The 26707-nt window shown below is 41.2% G+C and overlaps 1 protein-coding gene across 1 annotated transcript in view; it reads right to left on the reverse strand.

Moving 5' to 3' along the window:
- Positions 1–26707, reverse strand: part of SAMD12 (sterile alpha motif domain containing 12) — a 143768-nt gene that overhangs the window by 112243 nt on the left and 4818 nt on the right. The window contains exon 2 of the mRNA XM_053466407.1: positions 12780–12952. Coding sequence (XP_053322382.1) covers positions 12780–12952 — 173 coding nt within the window. The remainder of the gene's footprint in view (positions 1–12779; positions 12953–26707) is intronic.

The following is a 26707-nucleotide window of genomic DNA, read 5'->3' on the forward strand; positions in this document are numbered from 1 at the left end:
GGGCAGAGAGAAGCATTACTTGTGGCCGTTTCCAGACTTGCCCATTTTGCCCATGCACGCTTTTAACCACTTTCAGTCCATATGCTCTCCAAACCCTACCAATTCTACACCCATGCCTTTCCTGCAATGCCCTTCTCCTGGAGAACTGACCACTGGCACCTAGGATCATCTGCAATCTAAATGCACCCCGGCCAGTGGAAAACCTGGGCACGTTGACAAGTTTCCGACTAAATAAACGCAAGTAAAACAGTTTATGTGAAATTCTGCACAAGTGCTGCTGCTCTACTTCCAAAGGGGTTGCGTGACCCAGCTGAGCTCCCACCTCCAAATAGCAAATAGAAAGGAAAAGAAAACTGACCCAAACGCCCCGCAGGTGTAACCCTAAATTTCAGAATGCAGTTCCAAGTACCTAGTGCCTGTGTTTGTCTGTTTCTGGAATTCATACCTAGACTTCCTTTTGTATACGATGGGATAAGTGTTAAGATAAGTGTTAAGAGAAATGGTTAAAAGGCTCCTAAGAAAAAATAATTTTGCCTTGTCTACAAGCAAGAAAAAGCTGCCATGCAAACCCTAATCCTGCGGGAACACAAATGAGCAAATAGTTTGGGAAGATGTGAAAACAATACATTGATGGAGGATAATTAATACTTTAAAAGCTCAATGAAATCTGGGGGCTGTAATGGAATAATGTTTATATAAACTGATATACGGTTGGGTCCATTACGGCAAAGAACATAAATCACAGTCTGCAAAAAGTGACAAAATAATCAGAAAATCATTAATTTGGATCATGTTTGCGTTAGATATTTGTAAAGCTATTTTACATTATTTGTATTTAATCATTGCGGTATCAGCCGCTACGGGAATTCCATCCGATAAGAAAAGTGACCTTAGGAACTATGCACCTTAAATACGGTACTTTAATGTTTTTTCCATACACTTCATACATCTAGAGGTCTATGCATAATGCATACCCGGCTTTGGTTTTAATTGCCTTACAAAGAGGATGGGAAATTGGATCCTTGCTCATAATGCTAATGGTATGTGCTTAATAAACATTAGTAATGGCATTAATGGGTAGATTATTGGCACCGTCACAGCAATCTGTCAGGACTATTTAAACCCGATAGAAATGCGTATCATCGCCCTTGTAGTTTGCCTTTTGGTGATCTTTTGGGTGCAGTTTTGGCTTATTGAGTTACCAGTATCCTCAATCTCATTTCCTCCTGCCCCGACCTTTCTCGCTTGATATCTGGACTGTGCTAGAATTCCACCTGACTCGGCCTTTTGGCCCATTACCTGGACTTCCTTGTATCTTGCCTTGCTGACCCATTGGCCGGATCTTGGACTGTCAGTAAGGGTTTCTCTTAGCTCTTGGATCTTAGAGTTGAGCCATCACAGTACCTGTTGGCTCAACCAATGGGGTATGTGACTGTTCTAGGCAGAAGAACTCCTACCCCAATGTTTGATTATTCAGCTCAGACCAAGGGTCCATCTATAGACTAGGACCCATCTAGAGTACCTGGAGGATCAACCAACGGGGTACGTGACTGTTTTAGGCTAAGGAATTGCAACTCCGGGGTTTTCTTAGTCGGTACAAGGATCGATCTATAGACTAGGACCCATCTAGAGTACCTGTTGGCTCAACAATGGGGTATGTGACTGTTCTAGGCAGAAGAACTGCTACCCCAATGTTTCATTATTCAGCTCAGACCAAGGGTTCATCTATAGACTAGGACCCATCTAGAGTACCTGTTGGCTCAACCAATGGGGTATGTGACTGTTAGGCTGAAGAATTGCAACCCTGGGGTTTTCTTATTCGGTTCAAGGATCCATCTATAGAGTTTGAGATTGTAACGAAATTCAGACCTATGTACAGTTTTTACTATTATTCATAATAAATAAAAGACTATACAAAAATGTGATATTAAGAGAAAGCCCTAGCTGCCCTTGGAAAAACAATATATAATTTTCCACACTAAACATGGGAAAGGGAAGTCGTGGTTGAACAAAGATATGGTAAATAAAACAAAAAATGCTTACTAACAGATATATCAAATAGCATACTACCACCACCATCCTGTGCTCGATTCAATGGACGTTAAACTAACACACAATAAACTAGATCTGTAGCAGACAACACATTTTGACTGAAGATTCATAACCATCTGCTATATTCACGTCTAGAAGATTATATAGAAGCCCTTAGCAATTACCAGCATTTATGTATATATTTCTCTTAAAATGTGATATGATTTTCATCTAAGTTACCATAATGAACCAACACAATCTGTTTTAACTAATAACACAACATTTATTGTATTGTCCTTGTTAAATATATCATTAAAACATTCACAGTGTTCATTGAAAAACATATGTGAACCCTTAGGCTAATCCCTTCAACAAAAGCTAATTGGAGTCAGGAAAGCTGGAGTCCAATCAATAAAAAAAGAATTGGAGGTGCGTTTTAGAGCTGAACTGATGAAACTATGGTTGAAATGTTCAGGAAGGATATAAAAAGGGCACCGCATCCCAACAGGAAGTATGGTGAAGGGAGCATCAAGATTTAGGGCTGCTTTGGTGTCTCAGGGCCTAGACAGCTCGTCATCGAGGGGACAATGAATTCCCAAGTTTATCCAGGTATGATACAGGTTAATGTCAGGATAATGTTAGGTGACCCTAACACGCCTTTTGGAGCGACCCAGTCAGAGCCCAGACCTTAACCCATGAGGGATGCTGTCCAATGACCTCAAGAGAGCCGTTCCCACCAGACATCCTAGGGATATTGCTGAGCTTAAGCAGTTCTGTAAGGAACGGTCTAAAATTCCTCCTAAACAATGTGCACGTCTTATCCGCAGCTACCAGAAGTGCAGAAACCCATGTAATTCCAAAGAGTTCCCTTACTTTTTCTTGCATGCATATATATATATATATTTATTATGTGCGTTAAAACATTTATGATAATCTAAATTTAGAGTTTTTAGATTGTGTGACAAAAGCACCAGAACAGATACATTTCTTTCCATTCAAATCTCTGATCCAAAAGAAAATACACCGATAATTAAATTATCTCGAAGGGCTTTTAAATAATCTATTTAACAAAATATATGACATTTAGCTTTCAAAACAAATCAACTTCTTTCAAATGATAGGAAAAAATCTCTCCCAAAGTACCGTATTCGCTTGATTCTAAGACAAGGTTCTTTTCAGAGCAAATGCTCTGAAAAATACCCCTCATCTTATATTCGAGGTCGTCTTATATTCAGACCTCAAATAGAGGTCTGACTACAAGACTAAGATCCAGATCCCCCGCAGCCCTGCAGGGGACCTGGATCCTCCTCCCTGACAGCAGGTGAACGTCAGACAACCTCCTCTGCTGCCGGCACTTCCGCCGGGGCTCCTACGACGGAACACCAGCGTGACCTTCCAGTGCTCAGTCATAGAAGCCCGGCAGATGTCAGGGGTAGCAGCGCAGGTTGTCCGCGCACATCGCGCAGACGTCCATTGGCTGCCCCCACTTGACACTAGGGAGTCTGGAGCACGGGGGACAAGTCTAGGGATGCAATGGTAAATCAGGGGGCATATAGGGGGTATAAGCCATATCTGGGGGGCAGAGTAGCAAGCCATGCAGCAGATGTGCATAACGGGGGGCTGATTGGCAAATAAAAGGAAATAAAAACCAAAATGCATTTTTCTCAATCATAGTTTTTATTAAATATAAAAAAATTGTTTACCAAGTGAATTAATGTTTACTAGTAAAACTTTTTTTCTTATAGGGTCGTCTTATTCAGGCTTTTTCTTTTTTTGTAAATGAATATTCAAATTTTTGGGGGGGTCGTCTTATAATCAAGCAAATACAGTATGCAGGAACCGGGAAAATCTTGAAAGGGCTGTAGTTTTTTTCTGCAGCCAAGTTAGAGATTCATGTGTCCTCTGTCTATTTCCACCAAGCATCACTGATGTCTTGCAAACGTCTACCCTGCGGTGCCCGCACACTGTGCAAGGAAACTCTTTTCTCGCCCAGGGGAAGCAGGGCATGCGAGCTCCACAGCGCAGAACATGAGAGCTCCACAGCGGTAAGCTGCAGGTCTGCGTTAGACATCTGCCCCCGGCCAAACCGATGAGTGGCACCCGGGGCAGACCACCACCCCTAACGTTTGCTGCTGCTTTGGGAAGAAAATCCGCATTTTTCAACACAGTGGAAAAGCTCAGGTTCAATGGGAAATGGAATTAAGTACAAGCATCTCATTCATTCGCTGCTTCTTAACTATTTAAAAAGAATAGTACTTCATTCTCCTTCAGGGCTACATCGGTATATTTAATACAAGCTCCTGCATCAAGTCCTCTACAAAACCTATTCAAATCCTTCTGTGTGAAAATTCTTTTTTTTGAACAAAAAAAAAAAAAAGTTATTTATAGATCTGATGGATAATCAGACTATATAGGACACCATAATTCCATTATAACCTACATTGTATTTGAAAGATGATTTTATGTTTTATTGTCTTTGTCTTTTGGTTAGCTTTATCAAAGCAAAAATGTACACCACCTACTAAATGTACTGTATTATCTCTAAATTCCATTAGAAAAATACAGAATACCCCAATATTGTACATTTATTGGGGGTTGACCTATAAGGTGAACCCTCCTCTACTTAACCCCTTTAGTACGAAGACACTTTTACACTTGTGTAACTCACTCAGCATTTTCTATGTCCTTGTTCAATGGTAATTTCCCTATTTCTAAGCGCACCCAACCCAAATTATAGTTTTTTGCAGGAAAAAATATGGCGTTTTTAAACTATATTCAATTATAAAATCCTTTTTTAGTATTGAAAATATATTTGAATATTTGAAATATAGTGAAAAATCTTGGAAAAACAAAGGGAGAGGGGTAGTACAGATGATTATTATTGTGTATTTTTTTCACTTTTTAAATTAATTTTTATATATTTTTTCCACAAAAAAAAAAAAAGGTCCGATACAGGGTCTTTCCACTTGAAACAGGTGAACCAGGGAGCTAACAAGTGTGATCAGAGGCAGGAAAACCTGATTAGAGATTTCTCACTGGGGTCTCTACAGACACCTTCGAGTCTCTGTGACCAGGGGGGAACCCTGGTCACCAAAAGCTCAGGCATTTAAATCTCTATAATGTAAAAGTGCTTGTTTTGAAATAGCTGAGGTTGGGGGCATACATTTGGCCCCTATGAGAAGGGGGAGCTTAGGCTGTCAATTTATCTCCTATACATCAGCAGGGATTTAGCCCTGCCGATGCTTAAATTTGGGAATATGCTATTACGAGGCATGAGAGCTGAAACTGAGTTGGCTACAGCCTATCATTTATGATGCAAAAGGGTGTATTCCTTTAAAGATCCAAAATGCAAGCATTGAAGATGGGCAATGACCTCTAGATAGTTTGTCATTTATAGCTATTTAAGTAAGGCATTTAGAAGAGGAATAATGTGCACTATACAACCAAAAGTATGTGGACACCTGACCCTCACACCTATGCAAGCTTGATGGACATCCCATTCCAACATCATAGGAGAGTTTCTGTGGGAATTGTTGGCCATTCATCCAGTAGAGCATTTGTGAGGTCAGGCACTGATGTTGGTCGAGAAGGCCTGGCTCTCAATCGGTGTTCCAATTCCTCTCAAAGGTGTCCATTGGGGTTGAGGTCAGGGCTCTGTGCGGCTGGTCAAGTTCTTCCACAAAGTGGACCGGGACAGATCTAGCAGGGAGGCATTTCACGAACTGGCTTGTGGCACCAGTGGCATCCTATGGCCACGTTTAAAGTCACTAAGATCTTCAATTTGGCCCATTCTACAGCCAATGTTTGTCTATGGAAATGGCTCCCATAATAAGGAAAGGGTGACCACATATTTTTCGTCATAGTGTATTTTACCAAAATGTAATTTAAAGGCAAATATAGTAGACTACTTTATCGAGAATCAGGATTAAAATTTAAGAGCAATAAGGTCATTTACAAATCTGCAAGAATCATACTATGCAAGATAATCTGCACATAATTAAACACTTTTGAAACACTTATACATCCTCCGAAAATGTTTTATATTTATAATTATTTAACTGCCTACAGAAATCAGAAAAAAACACATTCGGAAACTGTACTGGGGAACATCCATTTAATTAAAATGAGCAAACTAATTTTACCCATTAGGAATCCAGGGCATTTAGCATTTAAAATCCAGACTCGTCTCTGTCCAAGTTTTATCGTTAAGCACCCAGAATGGAAATTAAACTAGGTAGACTGACAGCATTAGGATTTATTTATTTGTTTGGTTGAAAGAAGCATATAAAAATTTAAGGGGGCTATAAATAAATTACAAAAAAAAAATGAAGCAGACGAGCTCATTTAGGTTAATGGATGTTGTGGATAATCAGAGAGGTGTGAAAGAAAGGCTTAAAAAAATAAAAAATAATAAAATAAAAAAATAAATTAAAAAAAAAAAAAAAAAAGAGTACTGAAAATAAAAGTATTTTGCAAAAAAGGTGCAGCCCTCGTATCATCAGAACATTATGACATTTATCGGAATAAACATGAAAAGCTATTACCCTAAAATGGATTTGTTGAGAAATATGTCTAACTCAAGAAAGATACAAAACAAGTTGCTGGCTACAAAGCCTTATGTCTTATTACAAGTAGAAACTGGGCTGTAACGCAACAAATTAAAGTAAAAAAAAGCAAACTATGTCCTATCAATGTAATTCACTGTTTTTCTAACAGAGAGAAAAGAGTTTAGAGAGTTTAATGCTAAAGATTCATGAACCTTACCTGGCGGGTCAATAACAGATCTCCAATTATGATTTCTACACGCCGTATTAAAATCTACATTTGTAGCTAAAAGCAAAATAATTGGCCAAATTATTAAAAAAATCACTTTTGCTTTACGGGTTGTCGTTAGAAGGGTCTATAGGAAGCAAGGTTGCATCCAGATTTTCTTATGTGAATTTAGGACCTAAAGCATCCATAGCTTTTTATGTAATAGGATGAAATATTTAAAAGGCATTAATCAGCCATCATATTCTCTATAATCCATATGATAGCTAGGAGGTCCCTTTACATTTCCGTGGCGTATCGGGGCATTCTGCACATTCCCCAGATACCTTCGTACCTTTGCCCCGTCCCAACGGTATTTCAGTTCAGCCGAACGCATCTTCTTACACGCGATATACTTTCAACCTGCGAATTCCAGAGCGGGATCGGTGGGAGGTCTAACCAATGATCATGCTTTCCAGTCATGGATCAGTCCAGGAGCTGCAGCTTCTACCTAAGAGTGTCAACATGCTGCGATTTTGAAAAACTGCCACAGAGCCCAAAAAAAGCAGAAAAACGCCAAAGAGGACAGAAAAAACGCCAAACAGAAAAATGCCAAGTGGATATGGCATTGTGCGATTTCCTATTGAAGAACAGCTAACATCTGGCCGCAGCGTTTTTTAACTAATAAAACGCTGTGTGGCTGAATTGGCGTTATTATGGGTGTTTTTGCAAAAAAGAAAAAAAACCCAAGTGGAAACCTAGCCTTATGAGGGTCCCGCTAGTGAGCTTCCAATTTTACAACCAGAGAGTTGGCATCTAATGTCACTCAAAATGCTTCTTAAAACAAAATATCGTGGCTGGGTGTCTCTTAGATATGGACACACATAAGAGGGACGAGAAGAAAAACATAGCTCAAAATTGTCTACATGACAAAGCCTGTACGTCTACAGACTCACAACGCATTGTCCTTAATGGGTTTAAGGACAACCGTTTGTCCTTAAGGGGTTAAAATACACTCACGAAATGAATGGCCCTGAGACCAGCTCAAGTATTAACCGCATATAAGGAATGGGGTTACCAGACGTGGCAGAAACTCCACCAACTCTATAGATGGAATGGGAGAAAACAGGCTGCTCGTTGTATAACAACTTGAAGGAGACCAACAATGGCGGATACAAAACAGCATCAGATAACCGTATCCGGCAATTAGTGCCAAAATAATAATACAAATAAAAAATGCCACTCACACTCTACGCGTTTCGTCAGGTTTTACCCAAATTCCTCAGGAGCATATGTAAGAGGCACACACACACACACACAAAGACACAGATACACTGATAATAATAAGTAATAATAATGACCAGTCTCAGCGACATATGTAGGACGTACACACATACGCACATACTCATCTTTTAATACACATACACATTTCTAAATACAGATTCAAGCACAAAAAGACATTAGTGATGACAGATGTGTCCTCCTTGAGGAACGACTGGACTGAAATACGAACCCCCCCTCCTCTCCTCTTTTCCTTACACATATAGGAGTCTCCGCAGCCGCCAAAGGAACGGGAAGCCGTGTGTTTGCAGCGATCAGCGAGACAGCGGCAAAGACGGAACGTTTTTCAGATCAATAGTACAGTTACAATGAAACTTGAAAAACAAAAGAATTTGCCACGAGCAACCCAGCGTCAAAGTTGTTAAGCTTATTGATCTCATTAAACATTAACCTTCACTATTAACCGATTCCGTCGTTGTCCGTGTCGACACCAGAACCCCCCAAAACCCACTAAACACTGAATATCCCTAAGAATAACAAAAGAAAATTTATAAAAAACATTTTAAAGCCGAGCTCACATGTAATGAAAACCATAATAGGAAAAAATATATATTTTACAAAAAAAAGTCAGAAGCGCTGCTTAGGAAAAGTTAAGATATTTGATAAATGTTTTCCAGCTTGTATTTCAGCATTTTATATGCATCGCTGTAATTAAACCGATCCATTTATTGCCGATACCCTATTTACTTCCTTGAATTAAGTCAATGTTTACTGGAAAAGACACGACCAAGAAAATACCGGCCATTTGTGATGAGGAAGAGAGTCATTAACTTTCCAATTGCAATTACCGGCAAATTTTATAATTTGTTCTACGGTAAGTGGCGTTCAATAAAACCAAATGGTTTTCAGCGAGCCAGTAATCCATTAATATATTCCTATGTTCAATACGTCTAAACCTCAGTCTAAAGAGAGCTGCAGCGTCTCAAAAACAGACAGGCATCTGTTTCTAAGAATCTCTTTATGTATCAGAGCTTACTCTTCTTTCAATTAGCAGCTTGGGGAAAATGTGTACGGTGACAGAGAAGCAAGGGTGTTGAGTATGCTTTAATGGGAAAATCCCAAGCTACAGCGACAACCCCCCAGCGCGGTATACAGCTCCAACTCCCCCCCCAGCGCGGTATACAGCTCCACCCCCCCCAGCGCGGTATACAGCTCCAACCCCCCCCCCAGCGCGGTATACAGCTCCAACCCCCCCAGCGCGGTATACAGCTCCAACCCCCCCCAGCGCGGTATACAGCTCAAACCCCCCCCCAGCGCGGTATACAGCTCAAACCCCCCCCAGCGCGGTATACAGCTCCAACCCCTCCCAGCGCAGTATACAGCTCCAACCCCCCCCAGCGCGGTATACAGCTACAAACCCCCCCAACGCTGTATACAGTAATAACCCCCCCCTCCCAGCGCTGTATACAGTAATATAGGTCGGCATTGACAAAGACTCGGTTTCATCTCATTTCGTTCCAACAAACTTTCTTTAGCTGCAGACCTGGAGGCCTCCATTGCCCTAAGATAACAGAACTAGAACACACACACACACACACACACTATATATATATATATTGTGACAAATATCCCTTTCTGTTAGTCTTCTGGGGTAAATGAAGCCCAGGCCATGAAGCTCAGTTTCAATGTTTATTTGGTGATAATAAACAGCAGTGGATATAACGCAGTACAAAGCAAGTCTTTGCTCTTGCCATACACAGCAACAGCATATCTCCAAATCAAAGTTCGACACCGAGGAGACACCGAGACAGACACAGAGACAGACACCGAGACAGACACAGAGGAGACACCGAGACAGACACCGAAGAGACACAGAGAGAGACACCGAGGAGACACAGAGAGACAGACACCGAGGAGACACAGAGACAGACACCGAGGAGACACAGAGACAGACACCGAGGAGACACCGAGGAGACACAGAGAGACAGACACCGAGGAGACACAGAGACAGACACCGAGGAGACACCGAGACAGACACCGAAGAGACACAGAGAGAGACACCGAGGAGACACAGAGAGAGACACTGAGGAGACACCGAGACAGACACTGAGACAGAGGAGACAGCGAGACACAGAGGAGACACCGAGACACAGAAGAGACACCGAGACACAGAGGAGACACAGAGGAGACACCGAGACACAGAAGAGACGCCGAGACACCATTCCTCAGCCCATCAGTCTCCTAGCTGGAGATGGCTTCTCTCTGAATCCACCTGACCAAACTGCTAGCATATTATATATAATAACAGGTTGTCCTTAACCCATTGGTGATAATGCATTGTGAGCATCGGCTTTGTCATTAAGGGGTTAAAATAATAGCATTACAGGGGGTCTAAACTTCTACTCTGCTCAAAGATGTACTTTTAATGTTGTTTCTAATTTGTTTTTGCTAGGGATAATGTAAGATGAAGAAACTTGGAAAACGATTGGCTTTGCTAACGGAATATGAAATCAGCATTAAGGGAGCCAAAAGGCAGACAGGTTTCAATCAATCAGTCTGTGCGAAGACGCAGATGACGGTATATTTCCCTTCAACCTAGCGGGCTTCCAAAATTAGAAACCATTCCGTTTGCTTTCTTGGAACAAACAAACAACAGGTGTACCAATTAAACACGTTGGCACGATGGTGGCGGGGAGGACTGGGGTTTTATGATGCATCATCAAGTGCAGATTGACAGAATCATCATTTCATTAAAATGATTGTTAGCCGTTACCCTATTATGAGCGGTCACATATTAAAGGGACAGTTGGCTAATGGCCACGTGTTTTACATTCGGTGAAATGCACAGTGTAACTCAAACGCTCGTCTGCTTTTCCCAGCCACTCCTTGGAAGAGAGTATTACTTATTCTATTGCGCATGCACAGGCATTGGGAGTACACATTCTTACACTTCCAATTAATTCTCTACTAGCAGTAGCGTTGAGGAATAAAAAGATGCTGGTTTCCAGCAGCTTCAACTCTTGATTCTGCGTGGTTTTTTGTTTTTTTTTACAGCAGGCAAGGGGTTAACGGTGGTGGGAAAAACGTAGAAAGCATAAGATAAAACAAAAAGTGTTATTCAGAGATCCCAAATCCCTGCTTGAATACAGGTAGATCACTCGCAATATCTTTACCTCTTGTAGCTTGTGTGAGTTTTGTTTCTTGTCTATTTAAATAGGACTGCAAGGCGAACCCTGAGCCTCGCTGAACCTTCTAAGTGCAAAGTTCAACGTGCAAAAACCGGTGAGCCAGGAAGGAGTTAAAAAACAAGGAAGGACGCTTGTTTACTTGAAATTTTGTTTAAATTGTTTTGTAACATCAGGGATTTCATGGTGGGAAATGCCACTGGAGAAGGTGCCCCAGGGGCTGTATTGTTCTGAGAAGCGTGAGCAAGTAGCCTACTTGGAGATCCAAGATATTGGATCTAAGAGAGCATCTGGCAACACTGAGGGACGTTGCTAATATGGAGAGGAGCCTACTCCTTACTGAGCAGGCACTGGCTGGGGTCAGTGCTGGTGAGGAGAGAGATGGGACAGAGGGGGTCTCTAGAGCACAGAGCTGGGTACGTTGCAAGAGGCAGAGGCGTATCTAGGGTATGGCACCTATGGCTCCTGCCATAGGCGCCATTTGAAAGGGGTGCCAGTGAGCGGCTTTCAAACGCCATTTTTTTTTTTTTTTTTTTTTTTTTTTTATGCGGAGGAGAGAGAGGGGCGCCTAGCAACCGCTCGGCGTCCCTCATTCTCCTCCACGAGGCCTTTGCCTCCGTCCCGGTGCCCACTGCTTCAGTGCTGAGCGCCGAAATATGACGTCATATTAAGGCGCTCAGCAGTGAAGCAGCGGGCACCGCAGCAGTGCAAGAAGGCAGGAGCCTCGTGCTCCCGTCGCTGGACATCAAGGTGAGAACTACAAAGGGGGAGAGGGGTTAGGGAGTGATAAGGGAGGGAGAGGGGTTAGGGAGTGATAAGGGAGGGAGAGGGATTAGATATCTGGACAGGGGCGCAATTTCAGCGCTTGCCATAGGCGCTATTTTCGGTAGATACGCCTCTGGCAAGGTTTAGGGAAGCCAGCACAGGACCTGCTCAAACCAACATTTTTGCAAGTTTGTTGCGGGGATGTGGGGGCCATCAGTTCAGATCTGGCAGACTGATACACCCAGCAACACCCAGAGGGTGGTAGATAAATGGAAAAGTCTCCCAGCAGAAGCAGTGGAGGGAATAGGCATAAAGATATCCTGACTATGGGACAGGACCAAGGACTGATTGGGGTTTACAGCAGGAAAAATAAGCAAGATTGGCCAAATGTTTATCATATCCTAGGTTTCTTGACAAGTAATGATATTCATAAGCACTGTTCTTTATACATATATCAAACAACTGACTTCTGTGCATTTAGGGACAGCAGAATTGGAAAATAAAGTATTAAAAAGGGATAGAGTACATCGGTCAGAGTTAGAAACAAGTCTGAAAGAAGCAACTAAGGAGAGAGTGATTAGAAATTCCTACTGCGTTTTAATTCCGTATTCTCCCCTCTATTTTTCATCGCTAATTATTTTCACCCCGGGACTTCTCTTTTGGTTTTGCATTCTAATCATCTGTGCCTCTTGTATTTACAGAACAAATACGCTAGCCTAATTAAATGATTTGTTTCAACATCACTCTCACGCCCGTGGTGTTTATTACCTTGGGTGCATCTGGCTCGGTTTGCAGTTTTTTGGAAGTTTCTTTGGGCTCGGGAACTTTTGAAGCGTCCTTAAAAGAGGGCGACTGAGAATTTTCACCTTTGATGTTCAGGTTGATGTTGTCCGTGCCGACAGGATGATCAATATTATTTGCGTTCCGGTTGCAATGAATAGCTGGAGGACAGAGAAGAAATGCCTTAGAAAATGTAAAGCCTCTGTAGATTAAACAAACAAAAAAACAAACACAAAGAAAACAGCGACACATCAGATACATTTTGACATAGAAGTTAAGACTTAAGTAATTACGTATAAGTATTAGATTATGTTTTTAATACATAGAAATAACCGCACAAAGGGAGGCCGGCAACAAAATGCTGCATACGGAGATACAAAACAAAAATTAAAGCAGGAGATCTGTCGAAAAGAGCGTATAAATAAGTGGATGAAACCTTTGGGACTGTATTGAGACATAACATCAACAGGAGTATTTAAAAGCCTATGTCTTAATAAGAATCAGGCAAAATGTCATAAGCGTTTCAAATTGCATTGGCATTATAATGTATCTTCAAGAAACAGGCATAGTGATTACACACATATATAATATATATACATATATAGTCTTTTTTCGGTATAGAACATTTATTGCCCATAAGCCAGGCGCTTCAAGGTGGTGCTCAATGGCGTCCGACGATCCATTAGAGGTCTCACAATTCCAAAGAACTAAATACATGCTTTTTTCAAGGAAGATATACAAGAAGCCTGTGGTAGCCCGGGTGAACCTAGACACTTTACATTATGTGCCTCCATGGATACAGTGTTCTTCTGCCTTCTGCCTCCAAACCCATGCCAACCTGCAAAATCATAGCAAGGACAAGTGATAGGTGCTTGCCAAGTACTAAGGGAAACAGGGTCCATGCCAGATGATATAGATGCCAGCTGATGAATTCAACGTTTAACTTTTTTCTCTTTAAGTTGATTGGAGATATGCCTGATCTAGATCCCACCAGGTTCTGAGGAACGTACCATATCCAGGAAACCATGGCCATACCTGTCCAGTATAGCCATATAGAGATCGCTACAGTGAGAACATACGCATACCTGGGGACTGTGAGTTTGACCCGGAGTCTCTGGGTCAGATTCTATTCTTCTCTGGGAAGGGGGGTAGTGTTTGGCCACGCCCAACCCCCTTTCTACTCCCTAATCGTTAAAGGCTGTCTCAGACTAGCCCCACCCCTTCACAGAGCTAGCCCCACCTCTTGGCGGGCTCCAGGTAGCCTACTATGGAATGTTCCCGGTTTTGAATATATGGCTTTATATTGTTTGCCGTGGCAGGATTATCGATTTTTTTTTACATATTTTCCTGAGCTAAAGTTTTTTTTTTTTGGTACATTGACTAGCAAGATTATGCTTCATTCAAACTGTGCTTCTAATGCTTATTTTCTTGTCCTTTAGGCTGTCTGTAATAACAGTGGCATAAGTGACTAATGCATTCTCATTGGTTTTATACAGATTTCATTGTCACAGAGATGCGCAAACCCCTCTAGCATATATATACGGAGGGGGGGGTGAAAATCAGTTCATTTTTCTTTCAATAAAGTTTAATGTTAATAAAATAAATAGCACATTCATCCATAAACATGTATTTTATATTGCATTTTTTATATTTTAGATCATATGCACTTTGATAGCTGTGTGGATCCTTTACATTGTCATTCCGCCCCTCCATATGCATGGAGGAATTTGGGAATGCTGCGGGTAGAGAGCATGGAAAGCCTTCCGACTTATGTCAATGGGGGCACTATCCTGCCACTGATTGGTTGCCTTAAGCAGCCAGTCAGTAGCACACATTGTTAGATCACAAAAGGAGGATGGCAGCTGCAGGGCTGCAGATTCTAAATCACTAAACTGGCCCTTCATACCCTGTTCTTCAAAAACATCTATTCATTCCAACTGATGTTTTGAAATGCTCATGTGTTTACAATAAGTGGAACAAGGTTAAGTATTTCAAAATGATCCATCACCATGACTTAAACATGATAAGTCATTGATCACCATTTACACACGCACTCCAGTGGTAGCATGATTTCTGCAGAGCTTATAGCACATTCTGAGTTACTAGAAATATCAGGGAGACATCACGGGTGAAAAGATGGACCAACGAAGGCCTGGTGGACTGTGTCAATCAGTGTGATTGATTTTAGGAAATTTGGTTTAACACTAAGGAACTACTTAGTCCCAGAAGCTGACATCTGTGGCAAAATGTGGCAAATACATTTCTTATCCTTCTGATATCTCTCTTCTCCTCCATCCATTACAAAGGCTGTCTGAACCAACCCACAACAATATGCAACCGACTAGGGACATTAGGGTGGCTGCTCTCTGTAATATAAACTTTCCCTTGACTTCTTATACAAATACCGCATTTATCAGCGTACATCAGCGTTTATTTACACGCACTTATTTCCCGAAACTTCGGGGCTGCAATCCTAGCTGCCTGCTATACGGTCCGGCACTCAGTGTATCAGAGCAAAGCACTGGCGCTTTGCTCTGACTCAATACTACACACCAGACTGCGCGGGTGATGTCACTGAAGTACCGCGAGCGTTCCGGCATGTAGTAATGAGTCAGAGCAAACCGGCAGCACTTTGCTCTGACACACCGAGTGCTAGACCACAAAAGAGGAAAAATACAGGTGCGTGTTATACGCCGATACATACGGTATATATATTTTTTACTTTCAATGCCACTATATAGGTTAATGTAACAATCTGAGCTACAAATGTAACGGAGACGTGATAAGATTCCTTTTGCCTACTTCAATCATGCCGAAAGATCTTCCAACTCTTTTGTCATCAGGAAGGACAATGATATTTCTGTATCAATACATAACCTAAAAATAAATATGCAATGACTAATCACCACGAGGTGGATCCTCATGATGGCTCTTAGGACCGGTTCCGTAGAAGTTAACAGATTCTGTAATGTTGATAACTCTAATAAAATATATCCGAGCACAAGGGTTGGGGTTGATCTCATCTCTGGAGTTAAACTAAAGTCTTTATACTTGGTATTTCTCAATTTATTGTTTTGTAGGGTATTTCACCCCAAGTGAAAAGGCAAGTGGACCTCCTTGCTCTCTTGTTCCTTGAAGGATACCAACCAGACCTCACCGACGAGGCCCATTAAGGCAGAAGCATTCATATGGGGTTGTTGGTTCCCTCATGCCAAGAAAATCTGACCCACATTTTAGTCCTGGATTGCCTTTGGTGCAGGATCAGACTGATATGATGATGGAGATTTTTTCCTCTGTAATGGCAGAAGAGAGCGAAAACTTGAGATGCTTCCAGGCAGGGGAGACTTCATAGGACAGGCTATAAAGAGGCCGTATGTCCTTGGTGAGCGTCTCTAGTGTTTTGTAGCATGCCAGAAAACAGATTGGAACAAAGACAAACGCAAAATCTAACAGATAAAACAAAGCGTACAAAACGCCCATAACCTATGTAAAAACAAATGCAATCAAGCCGATTAGACACCGAAAAGTGTATCATTGTAACCATTTCACAAAATTAAATACATTTTCATTCTGAAAGCTAATGAGCTGCATCGCTGTTCTACAAGGTCACACAAAAGGACATGTGACTTGTAATTATACGGGGATGTAAAAGTTGGTTTTATTATAACATCAATTAATACATTTTACTGCATTTTGTTCATCTATTTTTAAGCACAAGGGAAATAAGGCAATATTCTAAATTGATTTTAAAACGGCATAAGTAATGATGTTTAAATGACAAGTATAGTCAGTGGGGTATCCTGGCCTCAGCCGACTACCCCAGGTCCAGAGGTGTTGGGGGGCAGATTGCCCTCTCGCGTGATCAGCCCTCACGGCGTGTCGCTGCTTAATAGGCCGGTTCCAGGGCCGATCAGCCTCCATGGACTGAATTAAAAAGGCACCGTGTGACCTCGTATCCCGCGCCCTTTAGTGAAAATGGAGGTTGAGGAGGGTTGTGAAGTCAGGCCTAGGGCAGCACCAAACGTAAATACACCGCAACACACCCCTAACTTCTTAATTCTCCTAGTAAATATCTAGAATGCTGTCTAAGCCAAAAAAAGTATGTTTTTTTCATGGGGTGCGATGATATTTCAGGATTGTCACATTGTGACACGTTACCATTTGTTGACCATCTAATTCACATCTTCTATATGGTAAAGGTATTTCTATATAGTGTGATCTGTGGCTGGAGCCTATGGCAATATTAAGCAGCATGGTGCTGAACATACCTCTAGATTGTAAGCTCATTTAGGCAGGGCCCTCATTACGGGGCGTTTCTGTAAGTCAAATTGTGATGTTATATGTTACTTATGTCCTGTTTACCAACTGTACAGCACGGCAGAATACGATGGCACTATAAAAAACAATAGAAGTCAACTGAATGTTAGCCTGTTAAATAAGTTGGTAAGTTGCCATCAAACTAGGGTGAGTGGAGCTTTGCACTTCTGTAGAGTATTTCACATTGAAAAACATTCTCCAGAGTATGGGGATGCAGGGAAATTACAGTAAAACTAAAGACAGTTATGTTAGGCAATACTGACCCTTTAACCCCTTCAGGACTGACGTTGGCAAACTTTGTCTTCCCTTGAAGACCGCAGTTTCATTGAAATATATAAATTCTGTGCTCGTGATTCGCTTCGAATCGATCACGTGCACGGAATTGATGGGTAGTGGCTGCTACGGATCGCTGGGGACACCCAGCGGTCAGTAGCAGCCGCCCCTCACGTTCCCATCGTTCATGGCGACGCTGGATCGCGCATCATCGATGACGTACCTGGTGCGTCCCGGTCTGCCGGTGACCTTTGACCAGGAAGTACCAGGTACGTCCCGGTCTTGAAGGGGTTAAAAGAGCCATAGTCGTTCTAAAATACTTGATGGATTACCATTAGCTACGAATATGAAAAGTGAAAGATGGTGTCTTCACTATAGTTAGCACTGATGGGGATAGTGTGTAGACTTTCTAGAGTTTCAGAACCCTGTAAAACCTGCGGCACTGATCATTCCTGGAGTAGACGTCAGCCCCAGGGTATCCATTCGGGGCGGCCCACTCTGGGATTCAGCCCTCATAGCCACCCGCCAGTGACGCACCCGAGTAGAGGAGCAAAGTCTTCAGTTGGCCAACAGAACAAATGTTACAGATCCCACATTGTTTCAGCTCGACAGGTGGACACAATGGGCATAATTCAAGTTAAAGAGGCTTTTTTTTTTTTAATATGTAATATAAATTCTGGGAAATAAGTAGATAAAGTGCTCATTTAAATATTTGTTTCTAAACGGAGGTTCCTCTCCATTGAAAGTGGGTGACTGTAACTTCCTCAACATTCCTGGGGCGTTAGAAAAATAAGTTTGGCTTCTGCAAAAATCTCAAATGACTTTAAAAAAAGTTTAGAGTGAAATAATAATGATTAATATGTGATAATGTAGAGGAGAGGGCGATGCGGAATACTCAGCCCACACGATTCTATTACAAAGCACAAATTGCCATAATTTTAATGTACACGCGCATGCCGCTTATAGCCGGTGATATCTTTTAAGATGCAGAGATAAAAGCTCTTCTTAAATGTTACCACAATCTTCCGAGACGTACGGACCTCTCCATAAAGGCATAACATATCATTAGATACGGTGGGTGCTGCGAGCCTTTATAACTTTGCAAATGGCGGCAGAGGCGCAGGAATATACAAACCCCTGGCTGTTGTTACAGGAATAGGTGTGATGGCATAAACATGTTTGGCCCTTTCTATAATGCGTAAGTGTAATAACTGTCACATTACTCGATTCTGAGGATTTACTCAGTCATCACCCCCCCCCCATCAAAATTCTTGGGAGTTATTTACGCTAAACCCTTCAAAATTACTGCGATGAACCCGGCGCATGTTTACGTTTTTTAGAACTCCGTAACGTTTCAGGACCCCAAAGCAGGACTCATTTGTTGGAAAGGCTGGGTACAACCACCTCCTAAATGTATTGAAATGGATCTCCTGAAGCCTCACTTCGATAGGTCACGAGGTGGCCGATAATGAGGACGGTTGGTAGGTCAGACACTGAGATATAGAGGAGCTGCAATGAGATGAAGAACTGTGTCTCATCGCATTAACTTTGCACCAAGGCATGGGTATATGTTCCTGCTAGAAGAACCCAGCTAGTACTGTGTAACAGCAGATCTGTCACTTTTCCCACATAAGTAAATGGGGAGGAATAATCCTTTTAGTTCTTAGGATCTGCATGAACGGTTTAGTCCCTAAAGTTTCTATTTTTAATGCACGTTGATCCTTAATAGCGTTGGAAGATTAGATTTTTGTTTCATTTTCCTTCTCTGCCTGGCCACCTGTAATGAAAACACAAAGCATACTTGGGTACACTTCCTGCACATGCCCCGTAGTGAATCCATTGGCACCCAATCACTTTTGTGCTAGCAGAATGATGTTATCGGCTATGCCCACCGACTTCAACAGGCAACTTTACGGCGCATGTGCAGTAAGCCAAGTATAATTCTTGTGTTCAGTAGAGATGAGAGAAGTCTTATTTCATACTCCCAGGATAATGCACTTAACAAGATGCAGTGTTCATCCAAACGGGACATGCATCTTTACTACAGCTTTCCTTTAATCCAGAGTAATAAAAAAAAAGGAAGATTACATTAAAAAACACCAATAACGATTCTTAGGAGATGCACACTTTTAGAGTCAATGTGACAAACGGTTATATTTGTCGCTCTTACACATAACTCGAGATAAGCAGTAGCAGGTTCTCTGGTTACTACCACCGTCGCCAAGAGCCTGCTCATACCGGCACGTTCACTAACCCCCAAAACTCATTGTTTCATTGCGGTATACACAAGACAAAATGTGTTAATCGGGGTAACAAACTATATTTATATATACAGACAAGTTGAATATATGTTCAAAGCGTGGAAAGGACAGTTACAGAACGGTTATTTAGAACTCTTGATCAACCAACAGGCTAATAGAATGACAATATTATTATTTAGTCCTGTTTTACCGAACAACTTTGCTCTTCATCTTTTTTATTGCGCGCGGGAGGGGGGGGGGTTAAAAAAAAAAAAAAAAAAAACATTAAAAAACCAACTGGTCTCAGAAGCGTCTGAACACAAAAATTCCATGGTTTTCTCCAGCCTCAAATTCTACCCTTCCCCATCACATCGTTTTTCCCTAATTGTCAAAATAAAAAGTTTTTAAATATTTGCTGTAATTAGGACAAAACATTTTTTTCCCCCCACACACAAAAGCTTTCAAAATTTCAAACATGCAAGCTTTATAAGTGTTGATCACAACAGTCTTTGAGTTAAATACTTCTGAGGGCAAGGGACTTCTTTCTTTAATGGCATGGTACCAGAAGATTAATAAACAGCACAGCATGGAAGCGTTTAATTAACAACGTTCAAACAGAAATTATTTTTAGAAAGAACATGCGCCATTCTGTGTTGGTACTGAATCGTTAACGACTGTATCTAGGATGTTTGTCATAAACACAGCCAATGCACTGTCTGAATTACAATGTGCTGCAATTATATATGTATCAGTGCGTTGCGGTCTAAAAAAAAAAGTATGATACTTGTGTATAGCATGCCCCGCTGCGGTTAAATGACTTAAAACATCAAAAATAGACATTTTTAGCATCATAAATTATTATTAAGACTAAGACGCTATTAATAACTGTACTTTTTTTTTGTTAAGAGTGACAGGTTTGGATATACAATGTGTGTCTCTGCGTGACGCAACAAGCAAATCTGATCGATGTCCTGTCCAGAAGTTGTCCCCTCTCCTTTCAAAGGCTGACTAAACCAATGAACAACAATCAGCAACTTATGTTTATTGCATGAGAAGAAAAAAAAAAAAAGAATAAAATAATGCAAAATGTAGAGCAACAGAAGTCCTGCGGTGATAATCTAGATACTCGAGTGAGATCATGGATATTTTCAAGTTTGGAGAACTACCTTCCAAACACCAAATAAAAAGTCAACTTTATGTTTGATGCCCAGTTTTTACTGTTGAAAGAAAGAAAATAGGATAAATAACTTGGTGGGTATTTGTGCTGCGGATTCATATGCTAGCAAACCCTAGACTTTAGGGTTCCTCACAAATCATCGCCTTAATCTTTGATCTTCACGGAGTCCCTACATAGAGGAGATACTGGAGTGTTGGTGTGCAGGCCTGACATGTATTTCTCAGCTCCTACATTTTCAACAGGAGTGCCAATTAAAATGTCTCTGCAGCGTCTCCCCTGTAGTGTCGGTATCCTACCGTTATCTCAGTGGAACCGAACCATCAACAACTGGTCTTCAACTCCTCTAGATGTCCTTCTGACTTACTTGAATTACAGTGATTGTGTCTCGTAATATGATTTTCATCAGGAACAGACATAGAGCCAGAGTGTTTCATGGAACAAATATTATCATCGGAATGATGTCATAACATAGCTGATGTCAAAACCAAGAAGAGATCACAGAGAAGGTTAGCAGGTCAAGAATATGGCAGCGTCTATTTGTCTCTTATAGTATTAGGCTACTGATAACACCGCAAAATATTTCAATAAACTTCCCCCAATGTTCTTGAAGTGAATATCGAGAGAAGAAAAGTTTGCGATAAACAGATTAGTGGCCTTAGACTTGGAAAGTTTTCCCACTCTTGTGGGTAAAGTTACATCCTATCATTGCGTAAAACAATAGATTCTAGAATGTTTTGTTATACTGTCCAGTCTAGCGAGGTTTATTTCGCTGGTGGCGTTTTAAAAAATAAATGAACATCTAACACCCTAGAACCTGGTTTAAGCCATTGTAAATGAGAACATCTTTACACACACAATTAACTCACACTTGAATAATGAATATCCACATCCCCTGCCTCTTAAAATATTAGCTCAACAAATTATGTCCTGCAGTCTCCCCGGTCCTGCTGAGCTCAGCAATGTTTCGTAAAACAAAAATCAAATGAGATGCATAATCTTCGGCTCGCACGCTGGAGAACAGCAATAAAGAAAAAAAACTTTTCAGACAGCAATATCGTACAGTACATAAAGTATATAAATATATTGGAAAAGACATAACAATCCACTCCTACTCGCTTTGCAAAACGTCAAATGAAGACATTGTAATAAAAAAGTTCAGATAGTAAGAAAGTTCCGTGCTAAGAACGCTTTGGTAGATAAGATCGAACCACGCGTCTGTCCCATATAATATAGAATTATGCGTTTGATGGCAGATATACAGATGCATGAATAGCCCAATAATTGTAATAAAAAGGCACAGTGGAAACTTTTTACCCTCACATTGTAATGTTCTATGTGGATAAGTGTAAATATACATCAGCTGCACCCATCTTTTTGGATAGTGATGGCAGAAAGAACCCAATTGACTCATCTAGTCCAGACTGGCCATCAGGTACCGCCGCAACACAAACCTTTATAGACGTTCTCCGGGTCAACACCAGAATCCTCCGTGTCACAGGAGCAGGGTCTTGACACACCCTGCTCCACGCCCATTTGCCCTTTAAATGGGGGCGTTTCCCACTGACATCAGCCGGAAACGCCCCCCCCCCGACGTCAGCTGACGTCAATGGGCAGTCCTGGCCGGGTAGCCGGAGTGAAGACGTTCCCAGGTATGCTAATGAAAGGCCACATTGCTCATGTTTGTTAAGAGCTTTCATGGGATTTCAATGGAAGCACTTTCCTGGCGCCGACTGTCTGAACAGCCAATCCGTGGTGCTAATCGTCAGATCACAGACGAGGCACTGACTGAGCTGCAGCTTTTCCCGAAGGTAAGTGATTTAATTTTGCAAGTTTAGTTAATGTACTTACAAACTTGAGGCTCCCTGGAACACTACAGTATCCATTTAAGACTCTAGACTTCTAAGCAAACATACCCTAGCAGATTTTATTATTATTTCTTCTTAAGATTTAAATCACAATTATTATTTTTTCCAGTTTCTATGGCAACAACCAATGAGTGCCTGCTCCTGCATCACATGAGTACAAGGACTGTACAATACATGATGTTTCTAATGCTGCATTTAGTTACAAAGGCCTTACCTTTAGCAGAGTAGATGGAAGAACATTTACAATAGTATTCATATTTTCCTTATTTAAAAGTAAAAAATAAAAAAACATTACGCGACATTATGACAGCATGCTGTGCTTTTTTCATGGCAAGTTAAAATGCCACCAACGGCAAATAATCAAACAAGTAAAAAAAAATATATACACATACATTAGTCTCCTTCCTGGGAAACCTTTGTAGTTACAGCTACTTCCAGCTGATAAACGGGGGTGTCAGGTGGGCCGCATTATGCTCTAGAACAGCTTCCCGTGTTTACCGTTCTTTATGGGAACAGAACATGCAATTTTGCTTATTGTTTTTTTTATACATACACAGAAGCAATGACAGCATTATGTAACACAGAGTTACAGAGCCTTTAAAGAACCAAAAACATTTTAAAAACTCTTTTTTTTTTACAAAAATTTTCCATTCATTCAATAGATTCATTATTATTACATTTTATCGAGAGGGCACCAGCAGATTCTGTAACTATAACAATGAGAGAGATTCAAAGTTTAACAAGAATATAAAAATTAACAATACACACAAGTGCAGATACCCAAGAAAGTTCAACAAGTAATATTTTTTAAATAGCTTTCACTGCCCTTTATTATTTTTATATAAAACGCACTTTTTACAGTACAAGCTGCCTTCTAACATTGGAGGTAATTTGGAAATAGTCCCAGGAAGAGAATGTGAATTTGGGAATGCCGTTACTGAGGTAGCATCTTGTACATCACAAAGGTTTTAATAGAGGGTATTAATCAGAATATATTTATATATCATACACAAATGTATATTCTAATGTAGGGATTAGGTTTTATTCATCTCGTATCACATATTATTTTCCATTATGTAATTTTATATATTTTTACGTACATTTTTTGGGCATTCCCAGTGCTTTATGTATGGCCTTTTATATTTTCGTGTTCATGTTTGTTATGTTCATTTTTTTTCTGGACTGTTATCAATATGGAATACACACCAAGGTTCAGAGCGTACTAGAGCCGCAATAAAGTTTTCAGCCAAGAGCCCCTGGACTCCAGCGATCCACCGGGAGCACCAGGTCTCAGGACCCAAAGTGACAACAGCCAAGGACGTACATACGAACAGTAGCTAAAGCTGTAACAGACAGGAATCGTAGTCAGAAACACATTGGTCAATACACAGGAACAAGCCGTGGTCACACACAGGAGAAGTAGGGTAGTAAGAAACGTCCAGGTCAAAAGCGAAAAACAACCTTAAAAAACAAGAGTTTGCGGGAACCACACAAGAGCACCAGAGCCCGAGAAAGCCGGGTATTTGTAGGCCTGACAATGGGTAATAGACAACTGGTGTGTCAAAATACCAACACAGCAAGCTCCTAGGTGTCGGAATAATACGAGTTCCACAAACCACCAGGTCTTGAGTTGAATATGGGTGACATTTAACATGGACTCATTTTATGGACAGGTTGACTAATTTGTATATAATGAGAGATTGCGGGCTACCTTTGCTCCCCACTGATCTATCTTGAGATTCGCTTACTTGGGATCTTTCCAGCTTTTGCCACAAAAAATAACACATAAAGTGTTATGTTGATAAGAACTTTTTGTTCCTAGAAATCTGCCCATTGCTTTATTAGCTCTGGAGCCTTCAACTTTATTTAGTATTTGAAGTTATTTGACAGCTCAATTCTAGGTCTGAAGGAGAGAGAGAAGCCATAGTTTTACTCCCTACCAGCTCCTGCTGGTGGTGTGTGTGGTGACTACAACAGTTGGTGACAGTTGTTGCCTATTTCATATGATAGGGATTGACCCGCCTCTGCATCTATAGGGATAGATGCTGCCTCTCCCGCATTAAGGTGAACTGCCCCTCGGATCATGTCAGTCAATGGAGGCTATTCCTATGGTGAATAGCCAACCGTCTCTGTGTCTATGGCAGTTGGTGTTGGATACAACCATTGTCACAAAGATCAGCGACCTGACGATTTCAATAGGAAGGATTAAAAATAAGCAGCAGAGATTGTGGCGGGTGTAAAAAGGCCGGTTTCAGACAATGCGGCTAAAACAAACAACTCAAAATACAAGTGTACCGCAAAATAAAATACTGAAATAACGCTTAACGGTAATTTAGTCAAACACAGCATGACTTATATTTTTCTCCGTGCTACATTCTATCACAGGCCCATACCTGTAATCTCATACAAACCACAGTTCTAACACAGCAATACAACAGAAGCAAATTGCTGCTCGTTGGCACGTCTGATATATGAATCAGGCCCAGAAGTAAAACTGCATTTAAAATAATGTATGTTTTTGGCTCCCTTTAATCAACAAAAGCGCATTACACAAGATTTGTAAGTCCCTAAATCCACAAAATGAACTCATTAGCTGCATTGGCATTTCCTCTGATATAGATTATAACAGAAAAGGAAAGTAATGACTTGAAAAGCATGAAACCAAAATAAAGTCCGACAACATATTTCACTTAAATTATTTTCTTGCGAAAAAAAAAAGATTGCAAGGTTGACAAATTGTATGTAATAAATAACACTGTTACTGTAACTCTCCACCAGCGCTCTACACAGCGATGGATAATAAAAACCGTTCTAAACAATTCCAAATTTAAACCAGGGGTAAGAATTGAGCAAACATAATTAAATCAGACATTCTAGTCCACAAATACCAACATTTATGTACTTGAAAACCTCACGGCTATATAACAACTACGTAGATCAAAATGTCATTTTAAAGACCACGGCACAGGCGTAATGTAAATAGTACAAGACTGCGTATCCGTAATTACAATTTAAAGAACATTTACGTCATTTTTACATTCCTGCTCTTTTTAAACCAGTCATTCAGTCCCTACAGTTTACCCGTATTCTGCAAAATGTATGTCAGAAGTGTCTCCAGAGCCACTTCCTCCTGCCCCTTCCGGGATGACGGCACATTATTATTTGATTTATATAGCGCCTTCCTATTTTGTAGCGCTGTACACAGTCGGTAGACAGGACATAAGTGGTATATAACATAATAATTTGACTTACAGAAAACAACATGTGAGGAGGTCTCTCCTTAAACGAGCTTAAAATTTTTATTTATTTTTTGTCATTGGTAAGGTACCCACAAGGTTCAATCCTACCAAGCCCTTCCTCCAGGGGAGAAAGCATTGGGAACACATAAACCTACACAGATGAGACACAACATTATGACCACATGCCTAAAACCTTTTCCCACCAAAACAGCCCTGACCCATCGAGGCATGGCCTCCACTAGACCTCTTAAGTTGTGCTGTGGTCTCGGCACCAAGACGTTAGCAGTAGACCCTTTAAGTTGTGTAAGTTGCGAGGTGCGGCCTCCATGGATGCGTCCCGGTGCCGCGTGTTCTCCAGGTAAGCGACGCACCCAGCCATCCACGTGATATAAAATAAAACGTGATTCATCAGACCAGCCACCTTCTTCCATTGCTCCGTGGTCCAGTTCTTATGCTCAAGTGCCCATTGTAGACGCTTTTGGCAGCGGTCAGTATGGGCACCATGACTGGTCTGCTGCTACACAACCCCATACGCAACAAACTGTCATGCTCTGTGTGTTCTGACACCTTTCTATCAGAACCAGCATTAACTTTTCAGCAATTTGAGCTACAGTAGCCACATGCATCAATGAGCCTTGGCTGCCCATGACCCTGTCGCCAGTTCACCGCTTTTCCTTCCTTGGACCACTTGATAGCTACTGACCACTGCAGATCGGGCAGAGTCGTCTCGTCATCACAATTTGACCCTTGTCAAAGTTGCTCAAATCTTATGCTTGCCCATTTTTCCCCGCTTCAACACGTCAAC

The sequence above is a fragment of the Spea bombifrons genome, chromosome 5 (assembly GCF_027358695.1).
Source record: "Spea bombifrons isolate aSpeBom1 chromosome 5, aSpeBom1.2.pri, whole genome shotgun sequence".
In the NCBI taxonomy this organism is placed as follows: Eukaryota; Metazoa; Chordata; class Amphibia; order Anura; family Pelobatidae; genus Spea; species Spea bombifrons.